At 37.0% G+C, this 27,034-nt stretch overlaps 1 protein-coding gene across 1 annotated transcript in view; it reads right to left on the reverse strand.

Moving 5' to 3' along the window:
• Positions 1-12,066: 12,066 nt before the first annotated feature.
• me31B (ATP-dependent RNA helicase me31b) overlaps positions 12,067-27,034 on the reverse strand; it is a 15,381-nt gene continuing 413 nt past the window's right edge. The window contains exons 1-10 of the mRNA XM_027372344.2: positions 26,915-27,034; positions 19,741-19,854; positions 17,568-17,844; positions 17,331-17,474; positions 17,060-17,182; positions 16,818-16,954; positions 16,517-16,631; positions 16,234-16,414; positions 15,843-16,054; positions 12,067-15,354 (exon numbers count right to left, since the gene is read on the reverse strand). The exon at positions 26,915-27,034 is cut by the window's right edge and continues 413 nt beyond it. Coding sequence (XP_027228145.1) covers positions 15,283-15,354; positions 15,843-16,054; positions 16,234-16,414; positions 16,517-16,631; positions 16,818-16,954; positions 17,060-17,182; positions 17,331-17,474; positions 17,568-17,844; positions 19,741-19,811 — 1,332 coding nt within the window. The 5' untranslated portion in view covers positions 19,812-19,854; positions 26,915-27,034 and the 3' untranslated portion in view covers positions 12,067-15,282. The remainder of the gene's footprint in view (positions 15,355-15,842; positions 16,055-16,233; positions 16,415-16,516; positions 16,632-16,817; positions 16,955-17,059; positions 17,183-17,330; positions 17,475-17,567; positions 17,845-19,740; positions 19,855-26,914) is intronic.

Raw genomic sequence — 27,034 nt, forward strand, 5'->3', positions numbered from 1 at the left:
ATTTTCCTAAATGATGCTGGAATTTATGCCTCATATTACATATTACATACCCGGTGGATACGTAATATGCAATGGGTAATAGTCAATTCTGTTCATTGCACTGCAGACGCCTTGCCTCGAATGTTTACATAGTTATACACCGAATTTAAACTGAAGTCCGAGTCACGGCCGCAAACGAAGGGGAATCTGCATCCCATTTTTCCAGTTGATGTACAGTATAACATGTAACTAACTGGAGTCCTTTCTGTTGCAATTAATGGCAATGCACTGCAGACACCGTGCTTTGTAGAGGCTTACATAGTTATTATCACCGCAAGCTGATTTTAAGCTCACCTCAAAGCAATAAGAAGTTATAGCACACAACCACACAACAATTCCGATTCCTCACACGATGATTGCGATTAAGCGCCCGAGACGAAGCACCAACTTGATTAATTTCAGGCCCATCTACTTTTGTGTGTCCGAAGCATAAGTACTAGCTTATTGAGCCCGAATTATGGTATTCGTGCTTACATTTTTTTCTCTCTCTACGATATGATGGTACTCTGTTGAACTCGCTAGACCTAATAAATTACAAGTAATTAGCACCTCATGTGACATGCTCCCTTCCTATGACAAATTGTTCTTATTACACTCTTATTTTCCTGACATATTAGTAAGGTTATTAACATTTAAGCCCTCATTTCCACTGACAATAAACTGCCTTACGACATTAGAGAGTGTCGCAAATTTCATTCGCGACACTTCCCTTGCCGGTCGCGACAGCAACTCCGCCAGTGTTCCTACGCTGTTGCCAAAGGTTCGACTCCACCCCCGTTCCTACTCGAGTTCACGAATCTGATTTAATTTTGAATTGTATGGAATGGTTAATCACTGATTTACTGATATTACATTATCAAATAGCAATGAAGAAATGTTTAATTATTAACATGAATTACAAATCAAACGATGGAAGACCACGTACTTTGTTTATCGACACCGGTTTCGACCGTCACATTCCTTTGAATATTTTGAAAAAGCCATTATTTGTAAATTGATATTAACTACATTTAAAAGGATATATGAGTTTATGCCTTCACATTCAATTGTACATACAAAATAAGTATAGCAATTATGTACAACTTAATGTAAGATTTCGTTATATTCTTTCGACCATTCAAAAACGTTTTTAAACAAGACGGGTATATGTTTGAAATACTTCCCCGTGTCTCATTCGTCATGGAACACGCGTGCAGGCCTGAACATAACCAAGGATAAAACATATAACTGATATAGTAAAAGCAATAACGATTGTTGCTTGTGTATAACATGTCGAAATGTGTTAATTAAAATCCTAGATAGACCAAAGTTAGACCTGAGACACGATTGTCTTAACCATGGCCCTATTGATATAAAAAAGATAGTATTAAAGCTTATATTCTGTTGTTATGAGCAGTGTAGATTATCAGTATTAACATTTAGTAAAAATGTTCATGTTTTCCCATATTATCTGAGAGATATTTCTCAAAATCACATCATAGGCATAGACGTAGAACAGTTTACATATTATGTATATGTACATTATATATATATATATACATATATATATATATAAACACACACACACACACACACACATACACACACACACACACACACACACACACACACACACACACATATATATATATATATATATATATATATATATATATATATATATATATCATATATATATATATACACATATATACATATATATGTGTGTGTGTGCGTATATATACACACATTCAATTAGACACATATATGTATGTATACTCGTGTGTGTGTACACCCACATACATTTAGTCTAGCACTTGGTGCAATAATATCCTCATTGGCATCATCATTGTTACTAAAAAAAAATGCACCATGCAGTGTAGCATCACATTCGACCTTTCCGTCTTTTTCCAGTTTCAAAAGAGGCAGAGGTACTCCGAACGCTCATCAGCCAGGTGCAGGTGTTTATATACGATGACTCCGCCCTCATAAATAGGGGCGGAGTCACAGGAAAGCGTAGCGCGACAGTTGTTGTCCGTGGAAATGAGGGCTTATACTATCACCTTCTTCCTTTGCCCTTCCATTGGCCTGGTACATTCATATATCAGCCTCTGAAGACGTTGTGACCTTCCTTTCTACTGAACGTTGCGCCTCACTGCAAAACTCTCACGCCCGCTATTCTGGCACGCGACGACCTTAGCGAATGTCGAATCACTAGAAACCATCTGTAGATTCCCTAGCACAGCCTTTGTCCCGACGCTCCTATTGCAATATTGATTAAAGATATAAACACTGCACATATGAATAAAAATATATATTCATTGCTTATACAAGTACAGGTATATGCATTGCATAAGTATTGCATATACAAGTACAGGTACACGCAGTGCATAAGTATTGCATATACAAGTACAGGTATACACATTGCATATACAAGTACAGGTATACACATTGCATATACAAGTACAGGTATACACATTGCATATACAAGTACAGGTATACACATTGCATATACAAGTACAGGTATACACATTGCATATACAAGTACAGGTATACACATTGCATATACAAGTACAGGTATACACATTGCATATACAAGTACAGGTATACACATTGCATATACAAGTACAGGTATACACATTGCATATACAAGTACAGGTATACACATTGCATATACAAGTACAGGTATACACATTGCATATACAAGTACAGGTATACACATTGCATATACAAGTACAGGTATACACATTGCATATACAAGTACAGGTATACACATTGCATATACAAGTACAGGTATACACATTGCATATACAAGTACAGGTATACACATTGCATATACAAGTACAGGTATACACATTGCATATACAAGTACAGGTATACACATTGCATATACAAGTACAGGCATACACATTGCATATGCAAGTACAGGCATACGCATTGCATATACAAGTACAGGCATACGCATTGCATATACAAGTACAGGCATACGCATTGCATATACAAGTACAGGCATACACATTGCATATACAAGTACAGGTATACACATTGCATATACAAGTACAGGTATACACATTGCATATACAAGTACAGGTATACACATTGCATATACAAGTACAGGCATACGCAGTGCATATACAAGTACAGGCATACACATTGCATATACAAGTACAGGCATACGCATTGCATATACAAGTACAGGCATACGCATTGCATATACAAGTACAGGCATACGAATTGCATATACAAGTACAGGCATACGCATTGCATATACAAGTACAGGCATACGCATTGCATATACAAGTACAGGTATACACATTGCATATACAAGTACAGGTATACACATTGCATATACAAGTACAGGCATACACATTGCATATACAAGTACAGGCATACGCAGTGCATATACAAGTACAGGCATACACATTGCATATGCAAGTACAGGCATACGCATTGCATATACAAGTACAGGCATACGCATTGCATATACAAGTACAGGCATACGCATTGCATATACAAGTACAGGCATACACATTGCATATACAAGTACAGGTATACACATTGCATATACAAGTACAGGTATACACATTGCATATACAAGTACAGGTATACACATTGCATATACAAGTACAGGTATACACATTGCATATACAAGTACAGGTATACACATTGCATATACAAGTACAGGTATACACATTGCATATACAAGTACAGGTATACACATTGCATATACAAGTACAGGTATACACATTGCATGTACAAGTACAGGTATACACATTGCATATACAAGTACAGGTATACACATTGCATGTACAAGTACAGGTATACACATTGCATGTACAAGTACAGGTATACACATTGCATGTACAAGTACAGGTATACACATTGCATGTACAAGTACAGGTATACACATTGCATGTACAAGTACAGGTATACACATTGCATGTACAAGTACAGGTATACACATTGCATGTACAAGTACAGGTATACACATTGCATGTACAAGTACAGGTATACACATTGCATGTACAAGTACAGGTATACACATTGCATGTACAAGTACAGGTATACACATTGCATATACAAGTACAGGTATACACATTTCATATACAAGTACAGGTATACACATTGCATATACAAGTACAGGTATACACATTGCATATACAAGTACAGGTATACACATTGCATATACAAGTACAGGTATACACATTGCATATACAAGTACAGGTATACACATTGCATATACAAGTACAGGTATACACATTGCATATACAAGTACAGGTATACACATTGCATATACAAGTACAGGTATACACATTGCATATACAAGTACAGGTATACACATTGCATATACAAGTACAGGTATACACATTGCATATACAAGTACAGGTATACACATTGCATATACAAGTACAGGTATACACATTGCATATACAAGTACAGGTATACACATTGCATATACAAGTACAGGTATACACATTGCATATACAAGTACAGGTATACACATTGCATGTACAAGTACAGGTATACACATTGCATGTACAAGTACAGGTATACACATTGCATGTACAAGTACAGGTATACACATTGCATATACAAGTACAGGTATACACATTGCATATACAAGTACAGGTATACACATTGCATATACAAGCACAGGTATACACATTGCATATACAAGTACAGGTATACACATTGCATATACAAGTACAGGTATACACATTGCATATACAAGTACAGGTATACACATTGCATATACAAGTACAGGTATACACATTGCATATACAAGTACAGCTATACGCATTGCATATACATTTACAGGTATATGCATTGCATATACAAGTAGAGGCATGTGCATTGCATATGCATTACATATACAAGTACAGGTATACGCATTGTATATACAAATATAGATAAACGCATTGCATGTACAAATAAAGACATACGCATTGCATATACAAGTACAGGTATACACATTGTATTTATAAGCACAGGTATACACATTGCATACATGCATTTACAGGTACTGTACAGGTATACGCTTTACATATACAAGTACAGGTATACACATTAAATTTACAGGTACATATACAAGTACAGATATACGCACTGCACATACAAGGACAGATACACGCATTACATATGCAAGTACAGATATACGCATGACATACACAAGTACAGATATACGCATGACATACACAAGTACAGATATACGCATGACATACACAAGTGCAGATATACGCACTGCATACACAAGTGCAGATATACGCACTGCATACACAAGTGCAGATATACGCACTGCATACACAAGTGCAGATATACGCACTGCATACACAAGTGCAGATATACGCACTGCATACACAAGTGCAGATATACGCACTGCATACACAAGTACAGATATACGCACTGCATACACAAGTACAGATATACGCACTGCATACACAAGTACAGATATACGCACTGCATACACAAGTACAGATATACGCACTGCATACACAAGTACAGATATACGCACTGCATACACAAGTACAGATATACGCACTGCATACACAAGTACAGATATACGCACTGCATACACAAGTACAGATATACGCACTGCATACACAAGTACAGATATACGCACTGCATACACAAGTACAGATATACGCACTGCATACACAAGTACAGATATACGCACTGCATACACAAGTACAGATATACGCACTGCATACACAAGTACAGATATACGCACTGCATACACAAGTACAGATATACGCACTGCATACACAAGTACAGATATACGCACTGCATACACAAGTACAGATATACGCACTGCATACACAAGTACAGATATACGCATGACACACACAAGTACAGATATACGCATGACACACACAAGTACAGATATACGCATGACACACACAAGTACAGATATACGCATGACACACACAAGTACAGATGTACGCATGACACACACAAGTACAGATATACGCATGACACACACGAGTACAGATATACGCATGACACACACGAGTACAGATATACGCATGACACACACGAGTACAGATATACGCATGACACACACAAGTACAGATATACGCATTGCATACACAAGTACAGATATACGCATGACACACACAAGTACAGATATACGCACTGCATACACAAGTACAGATATACGCATGACACACACAAGTACAGATATACGCATGACACACACAAGTACAGATATACGCATGACACACACAAGTATAGATATACGCATGACACACACAAGTACAGATATACGCATGACACACACAAGTACAGATATACGCATGACACACACAAGTACAGATATACGCATGACACACACAAGTACAGATATACGCATGACACACACAAGTACAGATGTACGCATGACACACACAAGTACAGATATACGCATGACACACACGAGTACAGATATACGCATGACACACACGAGTACAGATATACGCATGACACACACGAGTACAGATATACGCATGACACACACAAGTACAGATATACGCATTGCATACACAAGTACAGATATACGCATGACATACACAAGTACAGATATACGCATTGCATACACAAGTACAGATATACGCACTGCACACACAAGTACAGATAGACTCACTGCACACACAAGTACAGATATACGCACTGCATACACAAGTACAGATATACGCACTGCACACACAAGTACAGATATACGCACTGCACACACAAGTACAGATATATGCACTGCACACACAAGTACAGATAGACTCACTGCACACACAAGTACAGATAGACTCACTGCACACACAAGTACAGATATACGCACTGCACACACAAGTACAGATATACGCACTGCACACACAAGTACAGATATACGCACTGCACACACAAGTACAGATAGACTCACTGCACACACAAGTACAGATAGACTCACTGCACACACAAGTACAGATAGACTCACTGCACACACAAGTACAGATATACGCGCTGCATACACAAGTACAGATATACGCACTGCACACACAAGTACAGATATACGCACTGCACACACAAGTACAGATAGACTCACTGCACACACAAGTACAGATAGACTCACTGCACACACAAGTACAGATATACGCACTGCATACACAAGTACAGATATACATACTGCATACACAAGTACAGATATACGCACTGCATACACAAGTACAGATATACGCACTGCATACACAAGTACAGATATACGCACTGCATACACAAGTACAGATATACGCACTGCATACACAAGTACAGATATACGCACTGCATACACAAGTACAGATATATGCATTGCATACACAAGTACAGATATATGCATTGCATACACAAGTACAGATATACGCACTGCATACACAAGTACAGATATACGCATGACACACACAAGTACAGATATACGCACTGCATACACAAGTACAGATATACATACTGCATACACAAGTACAGATATATGCATTGCATACACAAGTACAGATATATGCACTGCATACACAAGTACAGATATACGCACTGCATACACAAGTACAGATATACGCACTGCATACACAAGTACAGATATACATACTGCATACACAAGTACAGATATATGCATTGCATACACAAGTACAGATATACGCATGACACACACAAGTACAGATATATGCACTGCATACACAAGTACAGATATACGCACTGCACACACAAGTACAGATATACGCACTGCACACACAAGTACAGATATACGCACTGCACACACAAGTACAGATAGACTCACTGCACACACAAGTACAGATAGACTCACTGCACACACAAGTACAGATATACGCGCTGCATACACAAGTACAGATATACGCACTGCACACACAAGTACAGATATACGCACTGCACACACAAGTACAGATAGACTCACTGCACACACAAGTACAGATAGACTCACTGCACACACAAGTACAGATATACGCACTGCATACACAAGTACAGATATACATACTGCATACACAAGTACAGATATACGCACTGCATACACAAGTACAGATATACGCACTGCATACACAAGTACAGATATACGCACTGCATACACAAGTACAGATATATGCATTGCATACACAAGTACAGATATATGCATTGCATACACAAGTACAGATATACGCACTGCATACACAAGTACAGATATACGCACTGCATACACAAGTACAGATATACGCATGACACACACAAGTACAGATATACGCACTGCATACACAAGTACAGATATACATACTGCATACACAAGTACAGATATATGCATTGCATACACAAGTACAGATATATGCACTGCATACACAAGTACAGATATACGCACTGCATACACAAGTACAGATATACGCACTGCATACACAAGTACAGATATACATACTGCATACACAAGTACAGATATATGCATTGCATACACAAGCACAGATATATGCACTGCATACACAAGTACAGATATACGCATGACACACACAAGTACAGATATATGCATTGCATACACAAGTACAGATATACGCATGACACACACAAGTACAGATATAGGCACTGCATACACAAGTACAGATATACGCATGACACACACAAGTACAGATATATGCATTGCATACACAAGTACAGATATATGCATTGCATACACAAGTACAGATATACGCACTGCATACACAAGTACAGATATACGCATGACACACACAAGTACAGATATACGCACTGCATACACAAGTACAGATATATGCACTGCATATACAAGTGCAGATATACGCACTGCATACACAAGTACAGATATACGCACTGCATACACAAGTACAGATATACATACTGCATACACAAGTACAGATATACATACTGCATACACAAGTACAGATATACGCATGACACACACAAGTACAGATATAGGCACTGCATACAGAAGTACAGATATACGCATGACACACACAAGTACAGATATACGCACTGCATACACAAGTACAGATATATGCACTGCATACACAAGTACAGATATACGCACTGCATACACAAGTACAGATATAGGCACTGCATACACAAATACAGATATACGCATCGCTTATGCAAGTACATATATTCGCATCGCATATAAAAGTACATATATACGCATCGCGTATGCAAATGCAGATATACATACACATATACAATAGCCTTTGTCTGGTGTTTCGCTCGACCATGGGCATGGGTGCGCTTTTAGTGTGTCTGTATAGACCTGTGTCAGTTTGTTCGCCAAATTAGCCCGAACAGCGGGTATAAGACGAATATACGTTGGGCAGTGCTCGATCGTGTCAACGGGGCCTGTTTCTGAATGTATGCATACATGCATCTACTGCCCGTAGGTAGCTAAATGTATGCATACATGCATCTACTGCCCGTAGGTAGCTAAATGTATGCATACATGCATCTACTGCCCGTAGGTAGCTAAATGTATGCATACATGCATCTACTGCCCGTAGGTAGCTAAATGTATGCATACATGCATCTACTGCCCGTAGGTAGCTAAATGTATGCATACATGCATCTACTGCCCGTAGGTAGCTAAATGTATGCATACATGCATCTACTGCCCGTAGGTAGCTAAATGTATGCATACATGCATCTACTGCCCGTAGGTAGCTAAATGTATGCATACATGCATCTACTGCCCGTAGGTAGCTAAATGTATGCATACATGCATCTACTGCCCGTAGGTAGCTAAATGTATGCATACATACATGTACTGTATGTACGCATGTATAAATGTACGCATGTATAAATGTACGCATGTATAAATGTACGCATGTATAAATGTACGCATGTATAAATGTACACATGTATAAATGTACGCATGTATAAATGTATGCATGTATAAATGTAACTTATTTATTGAAATTTTACTGCCGTTTCAACATATAAGGTTATTAGCAGCGTATTAAAAAATATAGCGCCAGGTGAGGCTCGGGGACGAAGGACTCCAGGGTAAGAAAGTTTTCTTGTTCATAAGGCGATGTTTGTGGATTCCCAGACATAAAAAGTCATGCAGCACCAAGATGAAGCATTGAGACGAAAAGGATAAAAATGACTAAAAGATTAGGACAAACTCTTAGCTGCCATAGGTTGTAGTGTGTTGTAGTGAGAGGAAAGTGCAAACTTGAGTCTGAAGGCCGTTCAGGACTGACAAAGCCAGCCCATCATCCTTTCAGCATGGCTCTCGCACTTGAGGATGTGGACGGAATTCAGTTTGAGAATTTTCTACCGTGCCATCTAGAGTAGCGGCGTATACAGGCTATGCTTGGAGGCGAAGTCCTTCGGTATGGAAAGGTCATACAGCCTTATGATAAAGTATTGACAAAGGTTAAAAGTTACTTAATTAGGATAAAATATGTTAGACGTCAAAGGTTGTAGACAAGTTATGGTAGTGAAAAGGGGAAAATAGGGAGGTGTCTATGCCCGTTTGTGGGGAGATGTATTAAAGTGTGGTTACTTTCTGTTGGTGGACTTTTCTTATATAGTTTTCTCTTCTTTGATAGGTATAATTAAACAAGATGGACGAAGCAAGAATTTTCCATTTGCGTTTATTCGTTATTAAATCCCGCCCGCTATTAAAATGTTGCATTTTATATCAGTATTACTCCAATACGCATAACTGAATACGTCTAGAATTTATCCCAAATTTCTTGATCCTTTTATAAAATTTTAACCAGTAAAAAAACCCTCTGTATCCAATTCTCGTTTTAAACAAATTAGATCTGGTAAAGCAGTACATCAATTATAATTTGCTGATATTCATTTTACAAATTTTGTTTTCTGTGTAGTGGCTCTTCGGCTACAAAAAGCCGGAACAGGTTGTTGCGATAGAAATGGTAGTCTATTTTTTAAAGACCATACAGCAATACTTCCTGTCATTTGTTATACATAATTGCTTTGCTTATACACTGCGGAAATTTTAGTTCAATTTATTTCATATAATTATAAACGCACCCGGCCATTTGTTTTACTATTACCAGGGTATTTGCAGCGTTGAAAATTCTGACTACGAATCTGCGAAATCAAAAGAAAAAAATATAAAGCGATTGTTTCCACATGGCCAATACCATGAAATCCGTTCTATCAATATAAACCATAAAAAATCTCAAAATAAGTCAAATTTAGTTTCGAACACTGAATAAATTGATTTCTCAAATATAATTTGCTCGAGTTATGTTTTTGTATATAAATATGGTTTGTGTAATGGAATGATTTTGCACAAGTAATAAAATTAAACAAGGAAATCCGATGATACTTTCAAAAAGGACAGTAAGCGAGAAGCTGAAACTTAAAATATGAATATTGCGGCGATTTTCTTAAGTGGGCATAGCAGACGACCTTGAACCGCAATACAAACCAAAAGAAATGGTTTGCAATTTACTTTTCCCCTTGTGGTTTGAAATTCATGGTTAACAGTTTCAAAAGAGTGTAGAAATGTGTCCCCCACTTCGTGTTATGTTGGTGTATCTCAAGGCGATGTGTGCAGAGAATGAGTACTGAACGGTTCCTCGTCGCTGTTAGGGGTCCTCTCGATTTGCTGTAAAAATAAAAAATAAAAATAAAAAGCCTGTGGTAGAACAATGCAGGTGTGTTACTGCAGGGACGGACAAAGAATTTTTAAAATTTTCTTTTGAACACTATAATGCGTGAAGTTTAATGCAATCATCTTAACGTCTCAATTTTGATTGTGAGGGGACCATTACGATGCATGAAGGGAACGGAAAAACAAGTGAATGAAGTGTAGGATGGATGAGGGGGTTAAAAATTAAATAAAAGAATCTATTAAAAAGTTAATAATGCAAATGATCTGTGAAAGCTACTATAAAAGAGGGAAGGGGAAAATTAAATATAATGCACTTAGCAAAATGAATTCTCGAGCACAAGTTACAGAACTTGGAGAATGGAAGCTGTATGGGGAAGATGGCAAAACTCCCTGAAATAAGATTTAGATACACTGGTGTCTTTGAAAAACAAAAACTGAAAATAAGTTAAAAATGGAGGTGCTGGTATGTATGAACTAAAAGAAATAATCAGGTGTAATAAAACAAATTTTGAAGTGAGGAGAATTATTTTTGATTTACTGAATGATTTTGACAATTTTGTAGATGAATACAAATTTGAAATAAAGAAATTTCGAATCGGATTGCCAAAGAGCCAATTTTCGCTACTCCGTCACTTTTTTTTTATATGATTTTTATCTTTTTTTTTTACATTTTTTTCTTTTTTTTATTTCGGGTGGACTATTAGTTCCAGTTGATGTTACAGTCCACGCAATCATGGGAGGTTTGTCTAACAGTCATTTTAAAGTAATGGATTTGTTTTAAAGGTTTGCCATATACAAAATGAAAAATAATAAAACTTCTTTACAATTTCTGAATTTAACATTTTAGAATCTAAAACTGTCAGATTTAAAGCCTCTTATTTATGGAACTACAGATCTCCCTTTTTTTCCTTTTAGATATAACAATAATAACAATTATAATTATAATAAATAAATAAAATAAACATTCCTTTGGAGCTACAAGGAAATCAATGCCTTTTCCAATGAGAACTATAATATGAACAAAAATAAAGGAAGCTCCTTTGTTTGGTGTTATTTTTGTCCAATCTGCATGAACTATTTAAAGAGAAATGAAAAAAATAACAGACTGGTAGCACATTCAAGATGCAAATTCTTGAATAATGAAAAAAAGTGCAACTCAAATATTATACTAATAAAAAAGATAAAGAACCACTATAAAAACCAAGATGGTAATTCATGGGCACATCAACAATTCATGGTGGTCATGAAAAGATGCAACTGGGGGAAAATATAATTAAACTTGTCATGATTACCCCTGCAGCCCGAGTGCTGTACTTTGTTGTGCCTGTCATCTTCAATATGGGAAATTACCATTTAATATTTCAATCACCTCAACTGTCCAGTTTTATCCTTCAGGAGATAAATAACTGCATACAACTTATTCCCTTTTCAGCCTTGGTTACCTTCAATTGGAGCAATGCAATTTCGTATTACAAAAGTACACTCACCAATTTCCAGTACCATTTGAAGCACATTAAATACTGCCATCAGTTGGTTAATATCTTGCTCCTAATTATCGGAAAGTATTTTCCTTCTTACAATGTTTGTACTCCATAAACATTTTACTGACATAGCACTTCTGTAAATCTTTTATAATGAACTAATTATGCATTAAAGCATTTTGTTTAAAAAACCATGTGAAAAAATGCAAGATATTATCAAAATTACATGATAACCTCAAAAGATAACATCAAAAAATACAAAATAAATAAATAGTTGGCATTTATGCCAGTGGTAGCAGTCCTGTAAACCAAAACAAAACAATAAAGGACCAGACAAGAACTGGTTGTCATTTACATTAACAATAAAAAAAATATATATTGCCTGGATTTTAACTAATATTTCATCAAGCTATGAATGCAGGACTACAAACACTCATAGCTAGAGTACTCCTCTGATGGAATTCTGTGACCGATGTTCTTGTCAACTGTAAAACTGGAGTACATTTGCTCCATTGAAACCAAAACATTTAAAACCCCACCTGATCAGAAATGTAAAAAGAAAAATGAATAAAAACTAATAAAAACACATTAACTGAATTTTAAGGGGAGCAATATTAAATTGATCAGGTAAAGTCTGGGTGGGTCCTATCACTGAAAGTAATTAGATGCTGCCATGACTATTTGCAGCTGATGTTAGTGTGGGATAATTGGCTAGATTTAGGCACTTCAATAAATCCTCAAACCCTAGCATTGACTCTGCAAAATACACTACTCAGTAGTGGCTTGGGATTGAAGCTTTTGAAATCCATAAATCTTCTCAATTAGAATAATCCATCGCTGGCTTCAGTTGAAGCCATCATCAAACCCATCACCATTGTTTCACCAAGCCTTGTACATCTCTCTCAGTGCTATTCGTAAGAGTCCATTTCTCACAGCACTGTACCAATGATGGTAAATATATTTTTTACAAATTTCCCATTGCAAATGAAGTCGGTAGGCTGGTGCCGAGTCAGACCTTCACAGGAAAAACTGTACACAGAGGAGTGCCAAGTACCAGTGGTGCCAAAAGGTTGTTCCTGGTGGACCCACCCTTTCATTTTAGTTGGAGGTTTCAAACCTATTTAGCCCACTGGAAACTTTGAACTCCATCTTGTATAAAAATAGATTTACAAAACTACCAAATGTGCATTGTCACACCAAATTGGACTGCAAAACCTTGGGTGATGGTTTCTATTTTTTGAAAAACAACCTCAACTGCAAATGAGGAAGTCTATTTTTTTTTGTTTTTTGAAGTTCCAGAAACATTTTAACTTCCAATGATGGTAACAATGCACTTGTTCTAACTGTACATAAATATTCAGAAGCCAAGACCACCTCGTAAACCCACCAAAAGGGAGGCAAAATCCAGTCACTAGTTCCTGCTCGTCTTGCCTTGCTTCTTCCGTGGTCTGTTCAAGTCATTACAAATACATCACAGACTAACATTTGTATATCAGCTGGCTTCAGATTTCTTGTATATGCCAGCCATGGGATTTATGTCTTGCGAATTATTAACACTGTTCATGAACAAGACCCAGTTCTTTTTTTTTTCAAACACTTCCACTTCAACAACCTGACAAAACGAACCCATTCAGGATTTTAAAAAATAAAAATAAATAAAAAAATTAACCGTCATTGTTGCGAACACTTTAGCCTGTGTATGCAGGTGTCAAGAAATACCTTAACAATGAACTATGAAACTCATTCCATTAAGTATTTTCCATAGTGTAATCTATGGTAACAACCACAATGCTGTTTGTGCCACAACACTTGCTGCATATTCTGTGCCGTCTACATCGCAGCTGCTCATTCTCTGGACCAGCCGAGCATCGGAGAACATAGCACGAGCACCGCATAGGCATCACAAACCATCAGTAAAAACACTTTCAGACACTACTCACATAACACACCATTTTCTGGGTCATCTTTGTATTTGTAGAATACCACCTGAGAAAAGAACATTTCAGAGTCAAATCTATACTGTCTTGCAGTTCAGTTACAGTCTTGGAAACCACTTGAAAAAAGTTCTTTCACACCATACTTTACAGTACCACCCATACAACCAATTGGGTGATGCCTATGCGGCGAGTAAGGTCTTCTGCCTTCCTGATGATGGCTGCCGAAAGTGGCCTTGGGACACTAAACAATGGGGAATAAACTTTTGAATTCCCACGTCCCAAGCTTGCCCACATGATACAGGGATTACTTGCTAATGTTTCCTTCATCATCTTCTTCAAGGTGATGTTCTGCCACATACAGTGCAGGATCAATGACCTGAAAGATTGAAGTAAAAAAAAATTGGTACATGTCCTTCCAAATACTATTCTTTCTCTGTTTAATACTCAAACAAGTTTACAATTGAAATATAAAGTTGGATTTTTTTAAGAGTAACCTCTCACAATTAGAAAACTGCAATGCATGTAAATATTTCATTTTCTAAATCAAACTAAGCAGTTTAGGAAAAGGTTTTAGGGAAAATGGAGGAGAGGGATAGATAAAAGGCAGAAGCATAACAAGCATAATTATCGATTCATTTTCATGTTCAAGTTAGCAATGCTGCCCATGTATGACCACTTTTTACTAATATTTTACAAAATGTTTTGGATACAAGAGTCAAAAAGGGCAGTTCACAAGAGTTGGAACATCTGTAACATTTATCTGGATTGGATATGGAAAAACATATATTTAATATTTTACATATTTTTTATCTTGACAATCTCCGACAAGAGGAAAAGAAGGGCACCAATAAACCATAAACTAACCTTGGGTATAGGCTTAATCTCCGTTCCCAATTCCTGCTCAATACGGTGCAGTGCAAATCGATCATCATAAGTAATCAGGTTGATTGCAATACCTAGGTGGCCAAATCGTCCAGACCTACCAATCCTATGGAGATAGGTCTCGGCCATCTTTGGGAAGTCAAAATTTATCACAACATTCACTGCTTGGATGTCTATACCTCTGGTAAACAAGTCTGCAAAATAGATGCAACTTAGATTTTTCATAAATATATATTCAGGTACATTGTAATATCAAATAACCTTTCAACTGGCAACACTGATGAGATTTATTTTTGTTTATTATCTTTTTCCTTAACGACTATTCAAACAATATCAAGCCTTTCACAGCATACAAAACTTCCATTGAACTTACCAGAACAAACTAAATTCCTGCACAAGCCTGCGCGGAAGTCATGGAAAACTCGATTACGATGAGCCTGAGCCATTTTGGCATGTATATAGTAGCAAGAATACCCCAGATCAGTGATCTTCTTGGCCAAAAGCTCGACTCGTTGGGTTGAGTTGCAGAAGATTATACTTTGGTTGATTTGTAGCTGGAATAAAGGAAATCTTTTTAATTCTTTCCTAACATGGTTTTGCAGTGCCTTTCCCTAAAAGAATACAGAAATTACATGGCAACAAGTATTGTCTCTTACCTTTGAGAACAAAGTATTTAAACAGTGGACCTTCTGCCTTTCTTGGACAAAGGCATAGTATTGCGTCACCCCCTTTAAGGTTAGTTCGTCCATCAAATTGATCTCGTATGGTGATCTGAAAGATTATTGCAATTAGCATCTTACATACTGTAATAAGTTAAAATTAACAGTAAACCAACTTTAATACAAATTAATATACAAATTAATATAAATAAAGAAATATTAGTACCCAATAAGTTTAACTGATGCCCTGAATAGAATTCTATGAAAAATAGCTCAGATTAATAGTACAGAAACTTGCCTTAGGTGTTTCTTCATGAATTGTTCAACTGTTAGTGGAAATGTTGCCGAGTACAGAAGAATCTGTCGTTCAGCTGGCAGGTAGGAAATGACACGGTCCAACATGCCCTTGAAGTCTTGTGACAGCAGTTTATCAGCCTGTACAATGAAAAACAATATAAGACTCCTACATTACAAAAAATAAAAATAAAAAAAAAATTGAGAGAAGTCAGACAAAATTTTAAAAAAAATTATTATGCTCACCTCATCTAACACCAACATCTTGCACTTATCCATCACAGCTACTTTTTTCTCCATAAGATCAAGGATCCTACCAGGAGTGGCAATGACTGCATGCACAACTTCATAAATTCTCATAATGTCATCCTGTTCAGAATACAAAGATGCATGTCCATTACACAGAAGGTTTTAGTCTATATATCTCAGTGTTACATTTGAATGTTTCATACTTTATCATGAAGAAAATAAATTTCAAACCTAAATAAAACGGACATCATTTCAATCCTCAACTCACCTTAAGATTGGTACCACCTGTTGTCACCATGACCTTAACTCCAATATGTTTTGCCAACTCATTACAAATGTGACTAGTCTGCAGTGCCAGCTCTCGAGTTGGTACAATGACCATGGCTTGAATGTGGTTTTGAGTTGGATCAATCTGAAAGAACAGTGCACAATTTGAATATCAAATAGACCAAAGTAACATGCTGTACATACGTAAAGAAAAAAAAAAGTTGATCAATGTACATACCTGCTCTAGGAGGGGAATCGAATAAGCCCCCGTCTTTCCAGTTCCATTCTTTGCTCTTGCCAAAATATCTCTTCCACTAAGTGCTACAGGGATGGATGCCTCCTGGATGGGTGATGGTCGCTCCCAACCTTTCTCAAATATACCCATTAACAGGTCTCTTTTCAAACAGAAATCTTCAAATTCATTGCCTTTTGTGTCTGTGACATCTGAGGTACGTTTCCTTCTGTCCTTTGGGGGAACTTGAATCTGTGCCTTCCACGATCTGTCATCGGTTGCCCTGCACAAAGAGAAAATTAACTTTAAATATCTGCAGGATAACTCTTTACAAGATTATAAAAATTATGAAAAACTAGTGTTGCATCTTTCTCCAAGCTCAGAATTCAATGATTATGAAAAACAGCATTTCCAAGGAATGGGACATGAAAGTCTGACCACTATCTAACACTATGCAAATGACTGATCTTGGGAATTGTGTATTAACACGCATGACCTTTCATATAAACAATTTTTAAAGGTATAAAAAGATTCCGCGTAAAACTACAAAATGGTTGTGCCTTGCTTTAAAGTTAATTAAATTAATTCTAATAACTTTATGAAACACTAGTACAATGCAATTAGACAAAAATGGGGAAAATCTTAGAAAAAACTAAAATATACAAATATCATTAACAATTAAGAAAATGTGGAATATGCTAAAAAATAATGGTGTAGAAAGCAAGATAACATTTCTTATCAAGTGGTTTCAGATGTTACAAAACCTGTGTATTTGAAAGTAAAATTACATAAAATTTTGGATCACCAATACAAGAAACCTATTTCTGATTTTCTAAATATATGGGGTTAGATCACTAATTTTTCAGCAATTTTTATGGGACCAGCAATTCAGCTATTTCTAATTGGAAATTAGGCTAGTTTTTCCTATATAGACAAAAAGGACAGTGGCCTAACATAAAAAGGTAATCAATAAATATGATTAACCTACTTAAAGAAAAGTAGAATTAAAAATATCTTCTTTTATAGAGCATCTTGCCAGCTAAGAACTGGTATGATATCTGATCATGTAGAATAGATTCAACCTCAAGAGAAATCTCAATGCCTATTAAAGTATTAAAAACAAAGTTACCATGCATTTACAACAAACAGATTGTTTTCCCTAAAAAATTGTGACCTTACATCTACTCTCCACAGAATTTTTCTAACAGTTAAGTGTAGTGTTTTTGACCAATACCTTTACTGTATTTGTGTATAGACATATTCTAACCTTTGTACCAATGTGTTTTAGATGTACTAGGTGTATGACTACCCAAGTTTCTTATACTTCAAGATTATTTTGCTGAATAAAACACTGCAGATCTTTTTTTATTCTTTCATACATCTAGTTCTCCTGTATGGGAACCAGATTCATTTTATTTTAAAGCTTAAGAGGAATGAAAATATTGTTGCAAGTTTGCTCAATTCACATTAGTCATTTAAAAGTATACAACATTTACAAGCCTTGCAAAGATTTTTTACACATTGTTGCCAGGTTGGCAAAAATACATGCCATGTCAACTGTTTGTCAATTGTCTTTACAGACTAGACTGCTAAGTTTGCACTGCATTCGTAATTTCATCTAAGCGCACTTTTCAGTTGAAAGAAAGCACATGCACTATATGTGATCTTTTTATACACTTTCTCTTGGTTTAAGATCTCAATTTTATTTCATTATTGGGGGGTAAAAGTTTCAGCTTTTGAAAGTGCAAGATAGTTGTGCTGGAGCAAGAACCACAGCCTACTGTTATTTGAAATCTGAGGAGCACATATGACAGAAAATTATCTTCCGCAAGGCTTCATCATCAAGGAATCAATTACTGCACCATTTCTATCTAACTCACCTGTACCCTTTTAATAGATTTCAGATTTGAAAAAATTACTGCCCTCAGTATTGTTAATGACACTATAATAATCATAATGGCTAAAGCAATAACATTAATATTAACTTAACAGCATTAGAAAACTTTTCTAAAAAGGGAAACGAGTTGATGTTACAGTCCCAGTAATTGGCTTCTTGGTGGCAGAGTATTGGGTGTCATGGATGTGCAAACTAAATTCACAAAAGAATTACATTTTTTTTTTTATAAAAAGAGAAGATTAACAAGTCAAATTTGTAAACAAAAAAATGGAAACTACTTACTTGACAACCTGATTATTGATGATGGGTTTGACTGGAGAAGCATGATTAGGAAGTGTGGCCATGTCAGCCATGATGATTGAAGGTAAGGGCCCTTGAGAACCCCACTACCAAACACTGCAAAGGAAAAAACATTCAATGAAAAAAAAAATCCTCATATCCCTGTTAAATCAAAAGCAGCTGATAAACACTGCAAAATGTATATCACACTATTACAATATAAAAGTTGCCGATGTGAATCAAATTCTTGAGATGCTACTAATCTGTACAAGCCTACTTTTTGGAAAAACTATGAACAAAAATCTTTTTGAACCTCAAATTTCTCCATACAAATTGTGAAGCTTTTGTGAACACTGGAATTTAACCATATGAATACTTTAGGAAAAGTGCCTCTACTCTAGAAGAAGTCTGGTGAGGGAAGTATAAATATGCACAGGATTATACAAGTCATTTATCACACCATTTTAAGGCACTGGTTAATGATCTTGAAACAGGAAAGTAGGTTCACAAGAGCCTAAAACAGGTTAAAAAAATTTGGAAGTAGATGTAAGAACCACTCAGCTGGTCCTTTGTGGTATCTTATTTCTACTGTTCCAAATAAATATTAAAAATCATCACTACATCCTGAAACTATATTGTCATACCTTAACTCAAAGTGAACAGGCACACTAACACCAATAGATGTGAAGCAAAACTTTGTACACAAAAGCAGACCTTAAAATGTTTCTAACAAAGGAAATCATGTCTATAGAAAGCTACATCACTTGGCAAAAGGGATACAAATCTTACCATTTCCAGATAACATTACTCAATCATATACACACACACATGTATAGAAAAATGCTACCTGCCTCCTTCCTCCACTTTGAGGTTAGATTATTAAAGCATCTGACTAGATTTTTTTTTTTCTAAAATAACATTAGAAAGCCTAGCCCCTCCCACAACCTCAACCAATGACACAACGGTCAATTCTAATATATGAACGTATTACCATGGAAAATCTTATTCATAATAAAATACAACATTACACCAATTAACCCTCTGATTATGGATGGTATCATACTATGCAAAGTAATTGACGTTCAACCCCTTAGAGCAATGGGCAGCCGCGCAGCCTGGGAGGCAAGTGGGCCAGGGGATATCAGCCACCAAGCCGGTGCCCCTTAGCAGCCTTCCAGAGACCAGGCCTGCCACTCCAGGCCTGCACAGGCAATGGGGTGTTACCCACCAAAGGAGTTGAACACTTCAGTGCGTGCAGAAACCTGGCCCTCCACTCTTTCAGAGCGCATTTACATAGGTTTGCGTGCTTACATGTATTTGCAAGGGTTTATATATACGTACACAAACATAAGCATGTTCATATATACATAGAGGGAAAGCAGCACCTCCACAGTGTGCACTATCCAACATGGACCCATACGCCTCCCGAGTTTAAAATAAATAATGCTACAGGATTATGTGCCGTATTGCAAAATACACCAGCCAATGGGTCAATGAATGAACATAGTCAATTCACCCCCCTCCCTGTAAAGATGACTCGAAGTATTTCCTTTCCAAAGCAAATACTGGGCCTACCTAGAGAGAGAGGAAAAGAAAAGAAGAAAAAAAAAAAAGGGGGGGGGGGTGAAATCCAAAAGGAAATGTGTTAATACAGAGGAGCCATTTATGTATGTACATGCCTTATGAGATATGCTGTGAATTTTGCAGACGATTTTAGATGGGTTTGCATATAGAAACGATTATATACTTTTTTAATCATATTTAAATTAGCTATAGCTCTGAAAGTAAAGGTCAAAACTCTATAGCAATCAAATATCAACCTTCAATCTTCAATCTTGGTAAAATATCTATTCAAATGCAGAATCAGTTAACAAAGGCTGCATTTTCAGCTATATAAAAGGTTATTTAAGATCTTTAATTTCAGCTAAGTAAATTCATGGTTTTATGAAACTAATGGGAGTGATTTCACAATCAGTAAAGTACTAACATGTCTTGAAATAGATCATGCACAACTTTAACCGATTTGCAGATAGCTTATGGGGTGGGTGGTGGGGGGTGGGGAGGTATTTTACAGTTTTACATACATAAAAAATTTTGAGCTGATGCTGTACACTTTAATCCAATAAACATTATGCCCATCCAGATATATCTAATTTATGATCACACACACATGCCTTACCAATCTGAAAATACATTTGCTTAAACATTACCCCAACTTGGAGAGCAAACATTAATACATCTTTATTTACTTTTACCATCAAATGCTGAAGTATCTGTACTAACCAGGCAGCTCTTGCTTAAAGATTGATGCAGTTTTAATGTATCCTATGAAGAAAAATCAGCATTTTCACTACTTGCTGTAGACAAGTTTATCAATACACAATAGTTTCCTGTGTCTTCAAGCAAATTTTATATTCAAGACACTAAGGAGAGTAACCATGAGGAAAATTATGAAAACAGTTTGCTTCTTTCTAGTAAGAGTTTAAGGAGCAATCAAAATAAATTATAGTTTACTTTCTTCAATCTACATCTACATGAACTGCCACTTTCCCAAGCATGTACACACAAGTAAATAGGGACGCTGCTTGCAAACCCTTTGCAGGCACCTGTAGTCTGGTTTAAAAACAAATCCACAACTACACAAAATTTTTAAGAAACATTTGCTCTAGTTCACACAGAAAAAGCAAAGCTTGGGTAATGTTCTAGGTCTGGATCCCCTTGATCCTGATATAGTGAACCTAGGTAATCCTCTTTATACATGATTATAATCGTGTTGAAGGAGGGTAGTGGAACCTTGACCTAGCAAATATATATAAACAAGTCAAAGCCACTGTCCTTATAATTCTGATAATTTGAATTTTTTTCACGGTTGACTTGCTAATTATGATTTTGTTTTTGAAATAAAGGAGTCCTATTCACAAAGATCCCTAACCTTTGTAGAAAAAACACTAATATTGAAAATATGGAAATTGTACATAGTACATGTAGAATAAAAAGTATACAATGTTTACCTTTCAGTGACAGCCTCTTTCAAGACTTGACTACTACAATTATATCCTCAGCACATTTGAATAAAGCCTTAAAAGTTTCACTGTAATTTGTTGCAAATATTCAAACAATTCAACATGCTAAATACTAAGGTTGATCTTTTTTGGAGGTGCAAGTTCCTATAAACTCATCTCAAATTACTTATGAGTTTAAAAAGGGCATTTTCTTAACCACTTGCTGCCAAGTGACATGTACGTATATGCCATGGCTGTTGTGGACAGATACAATGGCAACATATGACCATTTCTGCGCCACTGGCTTATTGGAAGGAGTTTTTCTCCAATAGTAGTGGCTTCATATATATGGTAAAACTTTTAGACAATAGCACCTAAAGTGAAGGTAAACCTTCAAATTCATATTAAAAATTATAGCAAAATCAAAGCTTTCAAGTGCCGAATGTCACTCACAAACTACTGAGAGTCAGACACAAACTTGGGAAACTGCCAATGCGTGCAAACAGCCAATGCGTGCAAATAATCCCATTATGTCGACTTTCCAAACTTATTTTACCCTGCGGCATTGGGTTAACCCAGTAACGATGGGTGTCCCACATACAAGATACACGATTAAAATAAACATTGCCAGGCGTCCCACCAGTGTGACGTATCAGGGCTCACACTTCAATGCAGCCGATTTTGTAGCCCCCAGGAATCTTATTTTCAGCTTCAAAATACACCGGCGGTAATGGGTTAATATGATTAATCAATTTAATTTGAAAAGTCATCTATTTATTACATACAATAAAACGTGTTCCATTAACAGTTGCCCTTAAATACACACTAACCAACCTTAAACTGGCAAATTCAAGATGCAGCTCCTTGCGATGCAAAACCACGGATACCCTCTAAGTTTGTAGGAGACTTCATCCTACCTATTCTAGCATTGCAGTTTGGCAATGCGAAGACCACACTACATACATTTATGTTTCATGTTTACCAAGAGCTACACAGAGGGAAATGGACACCACCATTTAAAGAGCTCAAGAAATAGTCAAGCAAAGGTATAGCAGCTGTAGCCTAACTTACCAAAAAATATCTGCTGCATATCCCCAATCCTAGACTAAGACCAAAAACCCTCACACCTCCCGAGTTGTTAATGTTACTTTCTCAATTAGTTTGCACAAAGCGCTAATACATGGGGGTACAGAATGGGTAGGTCTGGGTTTCTGGTTTTGCATGATGATACCTTGATTTTGGGTCTTGGTCTTGGTGATATCCCACATGAAAGCAGCATTGGCTTAGAGGTCAGCCAAATCTGTTAATCAAGTCCACTAGCCTCATTATCTAAAATTATCTATAATGTAAACAATACTGCTAGCTTCCACCTCTGTTCATCCCCATGAAATAAGTTTTGATCAAAAATAATACCCTTAAAGTAACAATTTTTGTCTTAATCCATATGTATCAAACATTCCCTTATACTCTTCTTTTCTTAACACTTCTATGGCAAAATGTACACCACAAATTTGACATTCTGAACATTTTTTGCCTAATGCAAATTTACCAGCATTTTAATCTAGACTTGTCACCTGTTCAGAGACTGAACAAAAGTGACATCTAATGTGGAGTGCAAACATGGTATGTTGACTCTATGTATACCAAGATGTGTTAAGACTATTTTACCAAGAAATTGTTACCCAGAGCAACACACCCTCTAGAGAACAAGTCCCAAAACCCAAGTGTCATGTAAACCCAAAAAGCTAGCCTAACCTTTCCTACTTTATATCTATTCCCTACACCAGGGGGCAAGCCCCTTGTAGCCCTCCTTTATTAGCACTTCATGCTAACTTATAGAAAACAGCCATTAAGAACTGCTTGTGTGAGGGCGTTTTGGATAAAGTCTGAGCGGTGATATGCAGCGGATATTTATAATTATTTTTCGATAAATATGATGCCTATGCAGCTGTACCTATGTTCTTCCTATATTTCATTTGCTCTATAAGGTGGCAGTGTCCATTTCCTCTAATATCTCTGCACTGCTCTCAGAAACTTGTACCCATTACCCTAAGTACAAGATTCAATTTCAAAAAACACTTTCCCAGCTGATAAATGTAAGGTAAGCTAATTAATGTATGGGGGTCTCTAAACTTGTTCCTGTCTGGAAAATACCCCAGGAGTAATAACCTGCAGGAGTTGGAATGTAGGAATAGAGGATCCAGGAGCTTACTCCTAATAGGGAAAAACTGGGGAAGGAGAACAGGGACTTGCCATAGAATGGGGATCTGGGGGATTGCTATATGCAAGTTGGGAAAATCAGGGGTCTCAACTCCTATTCAACCTTATTCCCCACAGCCAAGATTGAAAGAAAAGGTCAATGTTACCAAGGGTGAAGCACAGGGAGAGGGTAAATGGAAACCACTATCTTATAGAGCATAAATATAGTAATAAATAAGAAATAAACATAACAGCTGCTGTGGCTTCATATTTACCACGAAATAACACCCACTCCATATCACTAAGAGCCCAAATCCCCCCCCCCCCCCCCACACACACACACAAACAGACACAGCAAGTTCTTAATGTCTTTTCTTTAAGCTGACAAAGTGCTAATAAAGAGGGGTATAGGGGGGTTTCGCACCGTCTAGAGAGTAAATAAAAAGGCGAGAAAGTTGAGGTTTGGGTTTTTGGATTCACATGATACCCCTGGTTTTTAGACCGTCTCTGAAGGGTGTATCACTCAATAAATACTAAAAGCAGGTGCAGCTTCCTTACAATGACCTCCAATTTCATACTGGATTCATCAATTCTCAATTCCTTGCTAATTACCATCTATGCCAGCAAAAGATCTTGCATACATACGGCTATGTATCTAAATTATACAGATCAAGATAAAATATTGCTATGGCCATGCTATGGCCTCATTCTCTTACAGAGCAGCTAAAAAAATAAAAAGTATATATTGGAATAGTCATACCTTGACCAAAAGGTCCACCTCACAAAACTCAATGAGTAAGGTCTACTAGCTCTATCTAATCCAAATAAACCAGGTGAGGGTTATTGGTTAAACTCATTCTATGGATTTTGGGGAGAATACATTGGCTTATGACTGCAAGTAGATTAAGGCCTATCTTATTAATAAACCTTTCTCATCGCCATTAGAGCACACTTTGCTTCCTTGCTTCATAGCACTACAGCAATACTAAATAAGTTTTGGCAAGCTAGAATTTTTATTTTACCATCCTGGCATTTTCTCATTACACTGGAATTAGTCCAAGCTTTATCTTGTTAGAATATACATAACGGAGGCTTAATGCTCTTTATTAGAGCATCCGGCTAAAGGTTCCAATAATCCTCCAACACTGCCACTATCAAGATGGACAACTACCCAATACTTCCAATAATATAATTAAACATACTGGGAAGATTACATTAAATTAACAGTGGTATCTGGATAGTGTAATATCAAAATCCAAGTTGTCAAAGCAGCATAAATTCCGACCTCATACCCTAATTTTTACATCCATCTCCTTATGTGCAGTTTTATTCAGTGCAGCCAAAATACTTGCTGATGTTATATGCCAATGCACCGAACACTACAGTACATTCATTTAATATTTTCTGTAGTTACTGGTGTAAATACAGATAACTGCATATACCCTCCAGTGCCAAATGTTAACTTGTCTTAGCCTAGCAAATTTATTCATCAACTCCAGTGGGCAGGTGCAGCGATTTCCTCATTTCGTATTTCAGGGGTACAAAAGGGCTCAGTATAATTCCAATTAAAGTGCATTAATACACGTCCTCATTCCTCCCGCGTCCCCCCATCCCCCGCAGCCAGAAAAAAATCCGAGAGCCAGGTTTCCGAAGCCTCCTCGGGAGAAACCGATCGACCCAGCACCCTCGGCCGCCCGCCCCGACGCCCTCGCAAAGAAACAAAGAAACGGCCACAGCGATTTTCCCGTCAAATGCAGGGCAGCGAGAGAGGAGGAAGGGAAGGGCTGCGAGGGAGAGAAGGCCTCCCTCCGTGGGCATCCGAGCAGCGGCGGGCGGGGGGCAGTTGTCAAAAGGATCAGCTGAGGAGGCCAAACAAACCCCTTAATATCACGGCGGGGAAACACTCCTCTGATCAATACACACAACAATCATCATCTTCCATCATACGAGCACATTCCTCGGTCATCGGTACTTACATCGAAATAAAATCTGGCCCGATGCACAGCGATAAAAAAGCAAAGTTTCTTTGTACTTGTCCGGTCACTTAATCAATATGGCGAGTCGCCGAAATTCCGGTTAAGAGAGGTTCGTGTGCC

The sequence above is a fragment of the Penaeus vannamei genome, chromosome 11 (genome assembly GCF_042767895.1).
Source record: "Penaeus vannamei isolate JL-2024 chromosome 11, ASM4276789v1, whole genome shotgun sequence".
Taxonomy (NCBI): Eukaryota; Metazoa; Arthropoda; class Malacostraca; order Decapoda; family Penaeidae; genus Penaeus; species Penaeus vannamei.